Here is a 17,890-nt window from a genome sequence, read left to right as displayed (position 1 = left end):
TGGGAGTTCGTTTATTGAGGGGTTTACACGAAGAAAAGCGATTCACTATTGCAGGAGCGTGCAGAGGGGTAAGGAGTGGGGTTGGGCGGGTTATAGTATCGGATGGCTGAAAATGTAGCCTATTGAATCGTATAGCTGTTGGAGCCTTATCCGTTTTTATCGGAAGCATCCTATGGTATGAAGGGGTGGGGAACAGTCTGCGTGACAGTCGTGTCACGGAGGGTTATTATGGAAATATGGCAGGTTGATTTTTCGTTTACCGTAGGAGTGGGAAAAAGGAATACAAGGGGAGTGCTATATGGCTATATGAATAAAAGGGGTGAAAATATCATAGAGGGCGCACCATATGGTTGCCTGGGGCGTTTCCCCGAGATATATGTACGGCAAAAATTTTAGGGGGTGGAAGTTGGGTAAAGGCAGAAACAGGTAAGGGTGATATAGAGCAAGGAGATGGAGAGAACGGTCGACGAGCTTAGAGTTAGCGTATCAATTATGATTTTATAGCAAGTTTTATCCGATTTTATCAGGCGCATCCTATATGATGGCCGATGCGGGCTCTCGGGAGTTTGTGCAGCATTAACAGTGTCTCCCGAAAAACAACCCAGTTATTATTTTATTATTTATAAGTATTTTTTTATTTATTACTATTATTATTATTTTTTTTGGGGGGGGGGTTTGTTTTGTTTTAATTTTTATTTTATTATTTTCTTTTTTTTCTTGGGGTTTTTTTGTTTTGTTTGTTTTGTTTAATTTTTTTTTGTTTGTGTTTTTTTTGTATTTTTTGTTTTTTTTTTGTTTGTTTGTTTTGGTATACAATTGACAAAGTTTTTTATTTATTTATTGATTTTTATTGCAAAAGCGAGGTAACATTTATTTGTATTTGTGTTACATAGTTGTATATAAAACAAAAGCTAGCAATAAAGAAAGGAACATAAGGAAGAGCTCCCTGTGGTTTATGTTGGTTGTCCAGCCTGGACGTGTGGGGGCCATGAATAGTCCCGGCGATGGAGTTGCTCTCGGCAGCTGTAGATTCATCGTGGACATCCGGCTGTAGGAGGCCGGTGGCCACGCTGCTGGGGGAGGCCGAATGGTGTCCATCTCCGCTCGCTATCTCCACCCGGTTGGGTGAGCCGCCCCACGTAGCGGTCCAGGACGAAGATGTTCTCCCAGTTGGGAGTTCCATCCGGATGGCTGGTTATGCTCGGAAGAGCGTTCCGGTTTACGAAGTACTCATCCAGGGCATCATCGGATACATAATGCCCCAGCTCCGTGGACAGGGAGCGGGTTTCTGGGAGGCTGACGGTCTCGTCGTCCTCCGTGATGGTGTCGTCCAGCTCAACGGTGTTGTTGAGCGACGTTTCCATCTTCCAGATGTCCTCGATGAGACTCCAGTCTTCATCCGAGATGATTTGGGGAGTAGACATCTTTACTGTATGTTTGTTGGGGAAGGAATGGATGCTTGACGTTCGTTTTCGAGGTCTTTAAATACTCATTTCTCCGCCATTCATCATCGTGTTGTAAAGTTAGTGAACTTTCGTTGGAGGATCTTGACCTAGGCTGTTCGGTTGTAAACGGCTAATTGTCCCACGAGTGTCGTCCAATGTGCAGCACTGAACTTTTATAGTCTCTCTTGACCTCGATTTGTTTATTTATTAGGTTTTTAAATTTCGGCGATGAGACGCATCTTTGGTCTAATTGTCGACCTGGCGCGTAGCCGTGGAAGATTTTTACTTGAAACACATGTTTCAGTGGGAGTGTCACACATGTGTTCGGAAACCATGTCGTCCACTGTTTGCAAGGTTACACTCGGAGGTGTTGAAGTCGCGTCGCTTTGAGATTCACTACTTCCCCTTCCGTGTCTTCCATAATATTGTTTTGTTCCGTCACGTCGTGCTCGTAGTCATTTTCACTTTCCTGTTGTTTTTCTGTGTTAGTCTGGGTGGCGATGTGTTTCCGGAATGGGTCTCTTGTTTCGACCGATGATTCGATATCCGGTATCGGATCGTCCATCCATAACATAGTTCCGTACAACGGCTTAAGCCTGTTACAATGCACTAGTTGGCAGTTGTATGAATTGTCTGCTATATCCACTGTGCGGTTGGGGTATACTTTCACGACACGATAAGGTCCTCGGAATTTCGAAGTGAACTTCCTGTTGTCGCCTTTTTGAACAACTCTGACGTCTAGTAAGACTCGATCTCCCGGTTTGTAATCGAAGACTTTCGCCCTTTTGTTATATTGTTCTCTTTGTCGTTCCCGGGCTTTTTCGTTTTCCTCTCGTGCCCGGTGGAAGCTGTATCGTAGTCTTTCTAGGAGTTTGTCCACATAACCACCTGATGAGGGTACGGCTTCGGGAACTGCCCCCAAAATTTTGTTTATGGGAAAATTGCAATCCCGGCCGTGCATCATGTAGTATGGAGATTCGTTTGTGGAAGAATGGACGGACGCTCGGTATGCAAAACAGATTTCCCCCAGCACATCTTCCCAATTATGATGTTGGCCGTCGACGAGTTCTTTTCTTAGCATAGTCGTTAGGGTACGTTTAAATCTCTCCGTCTCCCCATTGCTCGCTGGATTGTATGCTGGGGTGAATCTTTGTTCGATGTTGAGTTGCTTGCAGAAGTATTTAAATAACCCGGACGTAAAATTCGGTCCTCTATCCGAGACGATGGCCAGTGGGGGCCCATGGGTCAACACAACGTGTTTATACACGCATTCTGCCGTAGGACGGGCAGTTTGATTAGGTAGGGCGACAGCGATCACGTACTTTGTGAAGTAATCGGTGATGACGCAAATACAGTTGTTTCCATTAGGGGACACGGGTTGGATAGGGCCTAAAAAGTCTATCCCGATTACTTGAAACGGGAATTTTGCTAGCTCATGTGGAAAAAGGAAAGCTCTGAGAGTAGAGTTGGTGTTTGCTATGCAAACTTCGCAAGCGGTACAATATACTTTTATATCTTTTCTCATCGTGGGCCAGTAGTAATGATTTTTAACTTTTAAATAAGTCCTGAGATATGCCAGATGACCGGAAATGGGTTCGTCGTGCATCTGCTTCAACACTGTTCGGCGTAAGGTAAGGGGTAGAACCACTTGGGGATTTAAAAAATTTCTTCTGCTTTTCGACGTTGAAGTTTCTATTCGGTAGAGTATGCCGTTTGTAACTTGGTAGAGGCTAATTTCCTTTGCCCAGATTGGCATATTTTTTTCATTTTCTTCCGAGAGAACTCCATCGTTGAGGTATTCCTTCATTGACTGACATATCGGGTCCGCGGCCTGGCTTGCTAAAATGTCCGGGTACGTCTCGCTCGTTCGAATATGGGCTACGCGGAGGCGAGACAGACAATCCGCGTTTTGGTGCACACGTCCTGGTCGATATTTAATTTTGTAATTCGTACCGTCTAGTAAAATAGCCCATCTGCCTAATATTCCGTTGTTGTCTTTCTGTTCCTCTAACCACTGTAAGGGACAATGATCGCTGATGACTGTAAATGGTTTATCCAACAAGTAGTGTCGGAAATGTTTAATGGAGAATACGACGGCTAAGGCTTCCTTTTCTACAGTGGCGTACTTCTGCTCAGCTGGTTTTAATTGGCGACTGGCGTATGCGATAGGTTTTTCGACACCGTCTTGTATTTGCGAAAGGACGGAGCCGATTCCATAATCGCAAGCATCGGTGAAGAGCAGAAATTCAAGCTCGAAGTTAGGGTACGCAAGTAGTGGGGGGGTGATTAGGCAAGTACGGAGTTTTTCGAAAGCAATTTGGTCTTTATCGGTCCAGGTGAAGGGTTTTTTTCAATGCGTCTTTGTGTGTCTTTGCGGTTAAAGGTTGCGCAATAGATCCAAAATTTTCGATAAAGCGTCTGTAATACCCAGCTAGGCCTAAGAACGATCGTACTTCTTCCGCTGATGTTGGAACTTTATAATTGGCAATTTTGTCTATTTTAGCGGAATCAGGGCCAATGCCGTCAGTAGAAATGACATGCCCAAGATAATTCACTGATTGTTTCATGAATTGACATTTCTTTCATTTTAATTTAAGTCCTGCGCCTTTAATTAGGGAAAAGACTTCTCGTATGTCATTCAGATGGCTCTCGAAAGAATCGGAAAAAATTATTACGTCATCTAAGTAAACTAAAGCTTTTTGTCCTGCTACATCCCTAAGTATATGGTTCATTAAGCGCTGAAAAGTCGCGGGTGCGTTACATAGACCAAAAGGCATCCTAACAAATTCGTATAGATTATTTTCTACAATAAAAGCAGTTTTTTCTTTAGAGGATTCCTCTAGTTCGATCTGCCAGTATCCTGATGCCAGACCTAAGGTTGTAAAGAATTTTTTGCCTTACAGCCTATCGAGGGTGCCGTCGATTCTCGGAAGTGGATAAGAGTCTTTTTTTGTTAAATTATTTTATTTCCTATAGTCAATGCAAAAACGCAATTCCCTCGATTTTTTTACAACTAAAATAACTGGAGCTGCCCATGGGGACGTCGAATGTCGTATTACGTTTGCTTGCAGCATTTCTTTTATCTGTTTTTCTAATTCTTCTCTTTGGCCTTGGCCTGTGCGATAGGGTCGAAGTCGAATATGTCCTTTTCCTTCCGTATCAATAAAATGTTTTATTAATCCTGTACTCCCTAAACTAGAGTCTTTTGTCGCGAATAAATCAGTAAATTCGTTTAGAAGCGCATCTAACGGTTTTTTATATTGTGGTTCAACATCCACATCTGCTTCGGGAACACACCCTTCAGTGGAAACGGTCTCCCGAGAAGCAGAGTCTTGACCTGATGATACTTTGCCTATCAGTTGACAAGAGAATTCTACCTCACCCAGGGGACTATCTCTCGGTAGAGTGTGTGCCATATTGGAATTGTTTTCTACAACAATCTGATATTTTCTGTTTTCGTTCGTAGCGTTTACGAAATTGCCTATGTATATTCCCTCTGGTAAATCCATACTCTGGGAAAATAAAAAGAGAGAGCTAGTGCCTAATTTATCACCCTGCTCTTTTAATGTGGCCTCTACAACTTGAGAAGATCTAGGGGCAATTGAAACCTTCCTAACTAGAGTCATGGCTACGTTGACCGTTGACTCTTGGCTCGTCGGTAATAACCCATCTTGTTTAACTTCCTGATTACCTTCCAGTTTGTCACGGGCAAGGAATATAGTTTTAGAGCGGCCATCAAAAATAAACTCGTGTTTGTCTGTGGCGTCCAGACCCAATATACATGATTCTGATATACCGTTCGTGACGATAAATTCTTGGTCTAGTAAATTGGTTCCGTAAACAACTGGTAGGGAAACTAACCCTAACGTGAACAATTTTTTGTTGTGCACATCGTATAGTTCTACGTCGGACTCAGAGCAATTCACTTGCTCTTCCAACGCTATCCGATTAAAAATATCTATATGTAAAAGGCTCCGCGCTGCACCCGTATCGAATAATGCTTTAAACGGAATATCGTGAATTTTCACAGAAAGTCGAGGGGCTGCTGATTTACTGAAAGCTGGAATTTTTGCGACTGATGGTATGGTTTTGGGGCTTAATGACCGTTAACCCCATTTTACGGCTGGCCTTTATTCGTTTCCCTGGTTCGGTGAAGCGTCAGTTTCGTTAGGCTTAATTAAGTTTTTCTTCTCGGGGCAAAATTTCGTTACGTTGCCTACTTGTTGACAAAAGTAACAGGTAGGTGGCGTCTCTGGTGTCGTTTGCCGTTTTCTAAATCGAAAGCAACTTTCGATGCTGTTGTTGGTGAGGCCGCAGTTTGAGCAGCCAGCGGCCTTTTGCGTTGCCCTATTTCGTTGGAAGGGTTGCTGACCTGAGTTATTTTCGTTAGGCCTGCCGAAAGTGTTTCCGACTGGTTGTCGGAACCCGTTCATTGGGCCTTGGCGGTTGAAACTGTTTTGGGGGGCGTGGTTTGAGAAATTTCCGTGTCTTGATTGGTTCGGGGGATAGCTGAAGTTATTTCTGAGTGGTTGACGTATCTCATTTGTTTGACGAATGCTAGCCTGCATGATGCTGCCGAGGTTTGTTATGACGTCCGTTAAACGGCCAATTTTTCCGCTCAAGTCGGGCGATGTGCTTGTTTCTTGTAGAGCAGGTTCAGTGGTGGCTAATTTCAGGCAGGATGCGATTGAGTTTATGTGTTCACTTTGTTTTTCGATTGCTTGTAGGATAGCTGTTTGGTCTTGAGTGCTAGCTACTGCGTTAACAAATATCCTTTTGTCTTTTTTTATCGTATCCGATTGGACGCGCTTTGCGTACTTCTGTGTGATAGATACGAGTTCTTCGAATGTTGATACCGATTTTTGTCTTACGATGTTTTGAAGTTCTGGTTCCAGTCCTTGCAAAAATTTTTGTCGAAGTAATCTTAGTTGCGTGGTTTTTTCTTCGGGTGTTTCCTGGTTGTTGGAGGGATAGGCACGTGTGTATAGCGTTTTAAGTCTGTAGGCATAATTTAAAATATTTTCTTTTGGCTGCCGTTGTATCTCGTCGAATTGGTTTTGATAAAAGTCAATGTCTTCGGATCCATGGTAGTTTTCTTGGAAGAGTTTCTTGATATCTTCGTATTCGTACGTATCGCTGGATTCCAAGATATTTTGTAGTAAGTCCTATGCTTTGCCCGACATTTTAGTTGACAGCATACTGATTATTTCTGCGTTGTCCCAGTTTGACATGGCTACGACGTTGTCGAAAAGCTTAATCCAACGATCGAAGCGAACAGTGGGGCTGCCTGAGAAATTTTGTAGTTGATTCAGCATGGTGATGGCTTCCCTGCCCTTACGGTGGTCATTTTTCCGGTAATAATTTGGGGGTGATGCCATTTCTTGGTTTTTTGTGATGTTTATGTTGTTGATTCCTTTTTCGTTAAATAAACACTCTTGGTCTTCGCTTTTCTTTTCGTCCCGTGTGCCGTCAGTGGGTGAGTAATTGGTGCAGTTTACCCAAGCTTCTTTGTGTGTGCTGTTTTCGGGAGTTTGATAGCCCGCTTCTTTCGGGTAAGGCGTATATGCCTCGGTTCGTTTTAGAGTGTCAGCTCGGTTTGTATCAAACCAGAGACGGTGAGGATTTTGTGTCTTTTGTTGGGGGTAATAAACCGGTCCGTACGTATTTGGAAAACGAGGGATCGGATTCTGATCTTCAAAGGTGACGGCAGGGGCTTAACGTGGTTGAGGTCGAACAAGGGTTTGATCAGTTGACTGAATTTTGTACAAAATAGCGTGATCCCGATCCGGTGTTTTGTGTTCAGTGTTATTGCTAGGGTTTCGAGTGGCTGGATGAGAGAGTAGGTTCCTTGTCGTGTCGTGTGTTTGGTACTCGCTTCTTTCCGGAGCGCTGTGGTGTAAGTCTGCGCTACGACCGCGAATTGGCCCGTTATTTTCACAAAATGGAGAATGGATCTTATTTCGTTGACTGCAGCGGTCACAAATGCACACAAAAGGGCTGTCAGCTCGCTCGCTTCGTGCTGCCAGAGTTGTAGAGCTTTCGTGAGTTTCTTCCTTTCCGCGAGTTTGGTTAAGTTGTGCAATAGTTCTGAAAAGTGGGGCTGGAGTGGAAAGTGGGAATGATGGTCGCACGTCTCTAGATATGCACGCTGAATGGCCTGTCGGAGGGGATGGATTTGCTGTTTGGATGGGGTGCTCTCTAGCTCCGTTGTTATCCAAGCGATTATTGCACTGGCTTGTGGATACGCGGGGCGTATGTGTTTCAGCTCTTGCCGGAGTAGATGGGCGTACTGTTTGTGCAATGTCGCAATCCTCGTCGTGGTGTTCCACTTTTCCATGCGCGGAAATTGTTCTTAAAGGGTATTCTATGATATCGGGGCTTATTTCGTCTCCGCCGATAGCGTTGCTGTGTTGGCTTAGTGCTGTCAGGATGTGTTCGATTTCGATGTAGGGCGTGAAAGGTAGGGGATTATTGATGGCGTTTGTGGTGGAGTTGAGCGTGTTAGGTGTAATGTTTCCTTGGGGAGTACTGGTATTTGGTGGTGGAATATGGAGATGCCCTGTGAGACGGTCGACTAATTCGAAAAATGAGTTGCTAGTGGGCGGGGAAAGGTCTGAAGTGTTTGGAATTATGGTCGAGAGTGTTTCTTCGATAGTCTGGTTGTCTACACGATCTTGGTGGAATGTGGTGGCCTCGTTATTTATTACACAGATATTTTGTATTGGCTGGTCGGTGTTAGTTTCGTCGGATGGGGTGTTATTTGTTAGGACCTTGCTGTTTGCTGGGTCCGTTTTGTCACTTACTGAACTGATCGTGGGCGTTGTGTTTGCACTATGTGATTCAGGGATGACAGTAATTTGCGGGGCTTGGGAAATAGTGCTTAATTGCGTAGTTAAGGTTTCTGTTTTAATACTGCCTTCGTTGGAGCTTTCGGTACTTATTGATAAATTGGTTAGATTTGTCACTTTTTTGGGTGTAAAGAAATTTGCAATCCTGGTTATAAGTGACGGATTTACGTTGTCCGTGTTTTGGATGCGTATCTTCTTAGATCGTAAAATAGCCTCAGGATTATCTACTTGCTCTAAAGGAACGTAATTTAGCGTTGAACGAGTAGGTCTCTTATGGGAAGGAGGAAAATTGTGAGGAGTGTACGTATTAGGCTGAGTCAGATCAGCCGTAAAAGGTGGAATTAGAGAGAGTTCAACGGGAGCTTTATCAGTCTTATTAGATTTTTGGAAGAAGGTACGTCCAGTTTAAGGCTTAGCACCCGTATACAGCGACATTGTAAGTGAGTTCGAAAACCGCTGCCACCAGATGTAAAGGAGTACACGACGTTGTCATGTTGTCTCCAATACGGAAAAGTTTAATTTAGTGCGGCGTCTTTACTCACAATGTCTTGTATACTTAGCAAGCATAAAACAACACGCACACAATAAATAAAAAGCCGTGTATTATAAACCGATTTGCAACAGGTCGCCGTAGAATAATTAAACAAGCTCGTAAATTGAGGGAAGAAGACTCATGACACTTTAAGGTTACCAATGGGTACTAACTTCAAGGCATAGACGTAATAAAGTAATAGTCAATCAGCTACTTAGTGATTACTTAAAGGGTACTTATTCTGCGGCTTGCAAGAGTTACGGTAGCGGGCTCGGCGGGAGAGCGGCAGAGGCATAAGTTGGCACACGGAGCAGGCAGAGTAGATCTGACTGCCTTTTGGGAGTTTGCGGTGGCTTTTTATATGTTAGTCATCATCCCGTGGGGGACATGCGGGACAATGTTAAGGTATAGGCGGACGAAATCGGGCGGTATCGGGCGATTTTGGACGTCACGAAGAGGTATAGGCGGACAAATTCGAGCGGTATCGGACGAATTTGGACGATTGTTAAAAACAGGCCGGCAGTTTCGGGCAGTTTCGGGCAATTCCCAACAGACAAAAATATATCTATTTTTAGCCACGGCAGGTTAAGGCCGTTTTGGGCGGCTTTTGACAAATCGTAAAATTTTCTATTTATAACGGGCGTGCCGAGACTTGTTCTCTCCGTTTGTTATATTTTCTAGAAAGTCTAATAACTAGGTCAACTAGTGGGGTATTAAGTTAAGGAGAGTTTAAGAAATAAGGTCTTAGTTTAATTAAGCAAAAGAAAAAGGGCAAGAAGGGGCTTCGCTTGACGTTTCGTTACAAAAGTTGCTAGTATACAACCGGAACCAAATAATATTAAGTGGATTTGTGAAAAACAGCTAGAAGACGAACTTTGTGTAGCCATTAGAAAGTATTTAGAGAAAGGACAATTCAATGAGGAGAATAGCCAATCTAAACCTGAATGGTTTAGATTGAAGAAACTGAAATATTTTTGGTCCACGGTAGAGACCCTAATATTCCCATTAATGAATTTTTAGATGCTTCCCCTCAAACTTTTAAATCTGTATCCGACTATGTAGGAAATTTAGCTGATCATTTGCGCTATAACTTTCAGCGAGTCCGTGAAGAAAGCGAGAAAGCACGGAACCGCCAGCCTGAACAATATAATAAACGTACGAAAGAAAGAAAATATGTCGTAGGAGATAGAGTTTTATTAGATATTCGTGTAGTAAAAGAAGGCGACAGTAGGAAATTAACTTCGAAATATAAAGGCCCTTATAGAGTTGTAAAAGTACATACCAATAATACAGTAGATATAGCCGATAATTCCTATGTATGCCAGCGTACCCATGTCAATCGTTTAAAACCTTTGTAAGAAACAATGCTTTGGAAGACTGAAGATTGTCCATCTATTGAAAACCCATTGGATTTTGTAAATCGATTCCGTAAATCGATTGCAACTCAGACTACCGATATTTTCAAAAATGAAATCGGCCCCGACATTGACAATCCAGACGATACCTTTGACAGTGACGCTCTCCCATTTGACACCAATTTTTCGACTCAAGAAATTGATCAGCGAAAGTTAAGCCAAGAGAACGTTGCCGTTTCATCTCATCAAAATACAGAAAATCAGTTGCCATCCGCTGAAATATGCGCCGATGCTACAAGTCAGCGTCATCCCACTCCAATTTCCGATGACAACTCCACACCCGACACTAACGAGTCTGAAAATCCACTAACAGAGTCCAAGGACGGTTTGTAAGCAGAAAAGCCGGAACACCAAAATGCTACCAGACGACGCCTGCAAAGAAATCGAAGAAAACCAATTCGCTTTACTGATGGAATGGTCGAATGATTTTATTGTAATTATTTAAAAAAAATCCTCTATACCATTTATGCTAGGGAAAAAAAACATCTGAGAACAATAATCTCCAGAGGGGGGAAAAAAACAAAAAACAAAAAAAAAAACAAAAAACAAAACAAACAAAAAAACAAACAAACAAAACACAAAATTACATGAGTTCTCTCTGAAACAAAGAGAAAAAAAAAGAAAATTATTCCATTAGACTATTGCACTTCTTACATTCTTTCCATACTTATGTCGTGTCATATGTTGTGATACCGTAAAACAATCTTTCAAGTCCAACAAGTATAAAATAATTCATTATTTCTTCTTGCCCCTGTATTCTTTTGAAATATTTGTATTTGATTTGTTCCCTCTCTAATTAAGCCGATAAATAACATAACTTCCCATATTTCCATCTTTTACGACAGAAGTAACAAATTAGGAAATAGTATATTTTATTAGAAGTCCATCCCTTATAATTATTCAGTAGCGATACAACATTGCAAGTAGTAAAAAATCAAGTCTTGAAAAAATAAGTAAAATTTTGATAGTAATGTATTCTATTTGAATTTAACAGCTCCCACTTTTTTAAGAAATTCATACACGAACGAAACAGTTGAAATTTTTCTAAGTACCACTATATATCACTTCCCTTCTATGATTTTCTATAGCTTTGCTATCACTGCAAAAGCCTTTCCCATATACACTACACATATAGCAGCGCCACTGCTAGCGCATTCCATTCTTACACACCCCAACATACGCTAAGTTTTTCTCTTTCCCTTTCGTTTCCCTACTGCAGCTTCCCCGCCGCAGCAATATTGAAAATATTCTAAGTTCCCTTTTTTGCCGAAGGCCTCTATCACATGTTCACATTGATAATTAATAATCATTACTGTTTAATAATTTAGGTTCTTTATACTACAACTATAAGGGATTTTTTAGTATGGTGCTTCTGGCTATCTGTGACGCTAATTATCGTTTCACGCTGGTTGACTTCGGAACGTACGGCAGAGAAAACGATAGAAGTGTCTACAACTTTTCCACATTGAAAAAGCAGTTCGTAACGAACTCCTTGGGTGGGCTAATTTGATTTAATTATTAATATCAATTTAGTCAGTATTGACATATCATGAATGTTATAGGACTGCCCTTACCTAGTCGTCTCCCAGACACAAATCCAAGTGATTACCCTGAGATGCCTTATGGTGTTGTAGCTGATAACGCTTTTCGTCAAGAAGTGTAAATGTAGAAGCCTTATCCAGGCCGCTGCACGGGTCTCATGCCCAGGTCGTGGATGATATACAACTACAGGTAACATATTATTGTTAATAATCAAATGTGGTTGACAGAATCTCTTCTAAAATCGAAACTGCTCTTTAAAAAATTATCCGGGCTCTCCAGAGCAAGACGGACTATTGAAAACGCTTTTGGGATCATGGCAGCACACTGGCGCGTCTTCTTGAAACCGATCCCTTGCCATCCAAAGAATGTGAAAAATGTAGTCCTGGCAGGAGTGGTGCTGCACAGTTTCCTCTCAGTTGCTGATCCGAAGTATGCTGATGCAAGTTACGGTGACCGCTACCAGAACGGCAGATTATCAGCGGGCCAATGGCGTCAAGACATCAGCGAAAGAGAGAGATTGACTTGCTGTTTCCAAGACATTGCTCCCAAGTTGGGACAAAATGCCTCACATGCAGCGAAAGATGTTCGTGATTACCAGAGGAAGTATTTTAACAATGAGGGTATTGTTCCGTGGCAGGAAAAGTATTTTATGGAGCACGAATAAAAAGTTCAAGGGGCGATATTGACGTTTCCCTGTTTTATTGCTGTGTTTAAGTTCGTACAAATAGCAATGGCATATGAATGGCACATTAACATACGTACAAGAAGACGAATGACAAATCTTTTAATCGACTTGAATCGTGTTTTATCTGTGTTGGAGGACGAGTGCTTCTCTTCGTCAGTCACTACAACGTTTTTTTCTTCTTCAGATCCTGCTTGGTATGGTAAATAACTTGCTCAATTTCGTGGCGGATGTTATCTCGCGACTCCTCGTCATCAATCGCAGCCACACGCAATCCCAAGTTTTTGCCATAGCTGATCCAATCCTCTTGAATGTCGTTGAGGATTCGCTCGGGAGGGTTTCATTTCTTGAAATCGGGTTTGCTCTCTAAAACTTGCTCAATTGTTTTCATCATCTGTCCAATTTCTTTGGCAGCCTTGCCCTCCGGACTAGCCTTCTTGCCTGTTACATAATAACAATAATACGTAATATATAGTCCACGGACAAAACATAAAAACATTCTTGATGATCCCTTTCTTCTTTCTAGGCGCAGTTCGACTTGGAGCAGAAGATATCGGAGTCTTAAAACCAGGTTCCTTCCGTCCCTCGATGGTCTCCTTATACCTACCACTCGCGATTGGATCCATTTCAATAAAGGAATAATCATCAGAAAACTCAGAATCATTTTCGACTTCATTCAAAGAGACCGTCGTATTGTCTTGGTCACGATCATCTCAATCTGAAAATACAAGTCTTTTATTATAGCATTTTTGTGTGCAAAATTTAGAAAAGGACATAAGTGGTACCAGAAGAACTATAAAAATTCCCCGTTTCAAATATTGCTCTCAACCTCCAATTTTTTACATGTTTACCTTCTTCCTCCAAATATTCGTTTCGTTTTCCTTCTTCATCCTCATCGTCCACATTTGTGACCCTACTGATAAGTAGAAAATATTCCTAATTGTCGCCCAACGTATAAAAAATTTAATATAATATATACATACTCGGCATCATCATACAATGTGGATAGGAATCCCATTTGTTCGACATATATCCAACGCTTCTTCGCACGTTTGGAACCCTCCAAAACACTGCCACTTGGATCCTCTTCACTCAGCCTTTTCTTTTTATTCCTGTAGGTGTCCTTCAATTGCTTCCATTTGTTTTTGACGTCATCAGGACCTGTTGAAAAACAGTCATGTAACACATGTAACAGAATATATTTGCAATAATTTGTAGAAAATGTAAACAGCATACTGATGGAAAATTCCCTTCCGAAGACAGCTCTAGCTGTAGCTTGGGACACATGGTTTTTATAGTCAGACATCGTCACGTCATACAAAACTGACTGCTTTTCAATAGACTGGATGAATCTCTCAGTCGTTGCCTTTGACCACATTTTAACTCGTTTTTCATTCCTAATAATAATTAAAATATGAGCGATGACGATCACATTGCCACACAGAGTTCTGAAATTATAAATTTAACACATACGCGTTGGTAATTTGTTTGCTCGCAGCGCTCACTCCGAGATTGGGAGATTTCATCGGTGACCTCCTTTTGGGCATTTTTATCTAGAAACTAGTCGAACAACAATTAAAAATAACCAAAAATCACGAGGAACACAAGACACCCGCTTGTTGACAGAATGGCAGCAGACAGATTTGGCATTGCTGATGTTGTTCCAATATGAAAAATGATTTTCGCATCAAAAATGGAAAGCTGTGATTGGCTGTTCAGTTTTCAGCTTTCGTCTTTCGTCTTTCCGTCGATTTTCGGCGCCGAAAAATTTAGAAAGTTTCAACTTTGGAAAGACGAATTTTTTTTTGTTTCAGCTCGCTTTTCGGCTCGTTTCTTCGTCTTCCGTCTTTCGGCTAGCCGAAAAACTTCTGGTGTGAACGGGCTTTAAGATAATGCATTGCAAAAACATTCAAATTGGCAGCTTTCTACCTCAAAAGAATTAACGAGGATGCTAAGGTTAACGATTACCTCACCACTAACCAAATCACCTGGAAATTTTGCGTCAATCCAGTTCTCTGGTGGGGTGGTTAGTGGGATAGACTGATTCACACCCTGAAGCAAGTGTTGTGAAATGCCATTGGAAGAGCGTTACTCTCATTCGTTCAACTAGAAACTGTAAGTCTTGAGGCGAAAAGTATCATCAATTGAGACCACTAACGTACAATAACAACTATATAGAGGAACCTCTCCCCCTTACCCCTGGCGACCTTATTTACGGATACAAACTAAACTCTGAAACAAACCACTCCCCAATTAGGGAACTCATCCCAACCACGACTAGAAAATAAGTCATATCACAAGAAACTAAAAGGAACCGGGTTCTCACTTATTTATTGGACTGTTGGCGGTACTGCTACACGTCGTCCAGCTCCATTCGCGTTGAAGAAATGGGTTTATACATGAAGCCAATGCCAGCTGACAGTTATGGCCTTATAGGTTGGTTACACGTTTACTACCCGGATCAGATGAAGTAGTTCATGCAGTGGAGCTAAAATTAAAATCAGGTACAGTGCTGGTCCACTTATACGACCCCTTGGTGCAGCGATCGTATAACCGGATGGTCGCATGAGTGGTCGGACGCTATAGTAGTGATTAGCAGGTGACGACTGATTTTAATTTGATATGATGCGATATCGTTTGGCTTGTCTCAGTACAAAAGTGTATGAAATATTAAAAATGTAGGCTCAAATCAAATAGAAACAAGACTAGAAAAAATAAGCCATGACGAAAACCAACAGAATAAAAAAATTAAACATTTAGGATATGGGCGCGCACCTTTTGGGCAAGTTCAAGAAGAACAGGGTCATTAATAGGCATAGTGATGGCTTCAACAGCATATTTCAACAGATTATTACGCAATTCGGTTTCGGGATCATACATATCTTCCTGACTAATTGGCTGACTATCACACTGGCTTATTGACATGAATGTATCTCCAACGGATGCGTTTAAAAACTCATCGACCTCTGTGACTAGCAGCAAATCATCATTTGCAACAATTTCAGGGTCATTTTCAAGATTGATCCACCTATTGACTAGATGGGCTTCATTGCCGTCAATTAAGTCGGCAAAGCCGGCTGAAACATGGACGTTAGATATAGCTTTTGTCAATTCACGAACGGCAGACTCAATTTGCTTAGACCTAACCGGGCGAGCTTCAGGTGTTGAAGTCTCGGACAAATGTAGAAGGCATTTCGAATGACGCCAGCAATTAAGAATGACAGATTCAGACAAATTGTCCTATGACTGGCGAATAATCTGGCCTGCGTCTAAAATGGTAGCTGGACAACCAACACTGAGTCCTTTTCTTCCTTTTTTTATTGTACTGACTAACTGCTGGATTCGTTCGATGTCATCATATGCCTCGATGAACTTTGAAAGCATTCGCTTTCGCTTTTTGTAATCGATCTTGACAGCAGATATGATTCCCTGATCGAGTGGCTGGTGAACCGATGTTGAATTGGGTGGGAAAAAGAAGACAGAAACCTAAGAAAAAATTATCATTTAGAATTAGAAAACTGAATTAAAAGGAAAGAAAAATAAATATTTACCTGCCCTGTAGGATCTTCACAACTCACATCATGGCCCGAGAAGTTATCCATAACAAGAGCAACGGGCTCATCTGTCCAGTCACGAACGGCAGGCAAAAAAATATTTTCCCACCATTGTCGGTAGACCAACGAATCAACCCAAGCATTTTTTTGGTTGATATAAGGGACTGGGCAAGGTGAATCACGAAAGCAGTGAGGTTTAACGGCTGAGCCGACAATCAGAGGGTCTACTTTGCAGGTCCCTTAAAAATTTAAAGTTAATTTGAATGTAAACGGTGTGCAATCATCAACGCATTTGTCAAATTAACTTACCATCAGCATTGACGCACAACACTAGTGTGACACGGTCTTTTGCCTTCAATGCTTTGGTCCCTCTAACTGTTTTCCGACTTTCGTTGTAAGCGAGATAAGTCCGCGAAGGCATGGCGCGGTAGAACAACCCTGTCTCGTCCATATAGAAAATGTTTTTCGGATCATAATTTATCAACTGGACACGCAATTCACGCATAACCGGCTCAATCGCGGCCGTGTCGACATCGCCAGCCTCTCCGTAAAGGCGAATGCTCACGCCAACTTCATAGCGCCTTCGCCAATTTCGGAACCAACCATCAGATGCTGAAAACCCAGAAACGCCACGGATTTCAGCTTCACGTAACGCACGAGCTTGAATGTGTGCACGTGAAATCGACAATGGTTTGCATCGAAATTTTGGATTGCGCATCTCTGTAAACCAGGTGTAAACTGCATCGTCGAGTTCTTTGTTTTCGGACCTATTCTTCGTTACCTTAGCCGACAATTTTAAATCACCACTATCTACACCTTTTAAAATTTAATCTTGGTTTTTTCCTATCTGCTGCACTTGGGATTTTGAAATGTCGAACTCGATCGCAATTTTACGTTGGGAATTGCCACTCTTTAACATGTCAATCACCTTCAGTTTATCTTTAACAGTTAGTGGAGCTTTTACTCTCTTAACTTTAAAACCGTCACGTTGTCTAGCACTAAGAGTATTGTTACGCGGATCTAAATTTTCTTTTGCTTTCCCCATTCTTCACGAGTACAATAGCGATGCGTTCTGATCCACTTACAACAGAACACTGGATGACGTAATGCACTTTTGTTCAAAAAAGTCCAGCCCTCTCATCTTAATGAAGGTCAATAGTCATTTTAAAAAATAGACCTCGAAAAGGGATTAAAATAATCCAACTGTCGGTACATTTAGCGGCATAAAAGTTTGAACAGGGGCTGTTCGCGCCAAAAAGTGGTGCAAGCAGAAGGGCGGTCGTATAAGTGGACCGGCACTGTATAACAACTCGCCCCATTCTGTTTCCATTGGAAAGTTTCTCAAATGGTCCAGACACAGCTGCTGTCGATGACGCCCCGGACCTCAATTATTTATCTGCTTGTTATCAGAAACACCGTCAACAATTAGCGAGAATACTGCATCCCGTCCAACCAAAAAAAAAACAACAAAAAATAACAATAACCATTCAAAATGCCCTACCAACAGACCTTAATCACCGAGAAAAATATTAATTATTCTGATCCATGGGGGAGGATGTAATTCTCCGATACTCCCAGACGGGGCGCAGATTGAAGCGCATTCCAAAATATCTATGAGTCATACGTTCACTCCTATCAATACCGAAAAATACTTGTTAACACCATCAACTATAATACTAAAAAAATTGGTATCGAAACCATATCTCGATGCACTAATAACAAAGCTCACCTTTTGAGATCATCATCTCACCAATTCTTGAATCTTCAACCAGTATTAACGGTAATAAAGTCAATTCTTCTCTCATCTCCGTGTTAATATTTTTTCGAACTGAATTGAATTACATTGACTAATGGTTCACCAAAGTTCAAATC

At 41.8% G+C, this 17,890-nt stretch overlaps 1 protein-coding gene and 3 pseudogenes across 1 annotated transcript; 1 reads left to right on the top strand and 3 right to left on the bottom strand.

Moving 5' to 3' along the window:
• Window positions 1–5,575: 5,575 nt before the first annotated feature.
• Window positions 5,576–6,628, bottom strand: LOC123474507 (annotated as a pseudogene).
• Window positions 6,629–10,189: 3,561 nt separating this feature from the next.
• Window positions 10,190–12,446, top strand: LOC116927544. The gene is given in 4 exon segments (XM_032934579.1): window positions 10,190–10,565; window positions 11,569–11,685; window positions 11,803–11,971; window positions 12,062–12,446. Coding segments are annotated over 4 exon segments (1,047 nt in total).
• A 931-nt stretch (window positions 12,447–13,377) lies between these two features.
• On the bottom strand, window positions 13,378–14,011 carry LOC116927545 (annotated as a pseudogene).
• A 1,201-nt stretch (window positions 14,012–15,212) lies between these two features.
• Window positions 15,213–17,063, bottom strand: LOC116926930 (annotated as a pseudogene).
• Window positions 17,064–17,890: the final 827 nt, after the last annotated feature.

The sequence above is a fragment of the Daphnia magna genome, linkage group LG7 (assembly GCF_020631705.1).
Source record: "Daphnia magna isolate NIES linkage group LG7, ASM2063170v1.1, whole genome shotgun sequence".
In the NCBI taxonomy this organism is placed as follows: Eukaryota; Metazoa; Arthropoda; class Branchiopoda; order Diplostraca; family Daphniidae; genus Daphnia; species Daphnia magna.
This window is presented reverse-complemented; position numbering and strand designations above follow the sequence as displayed.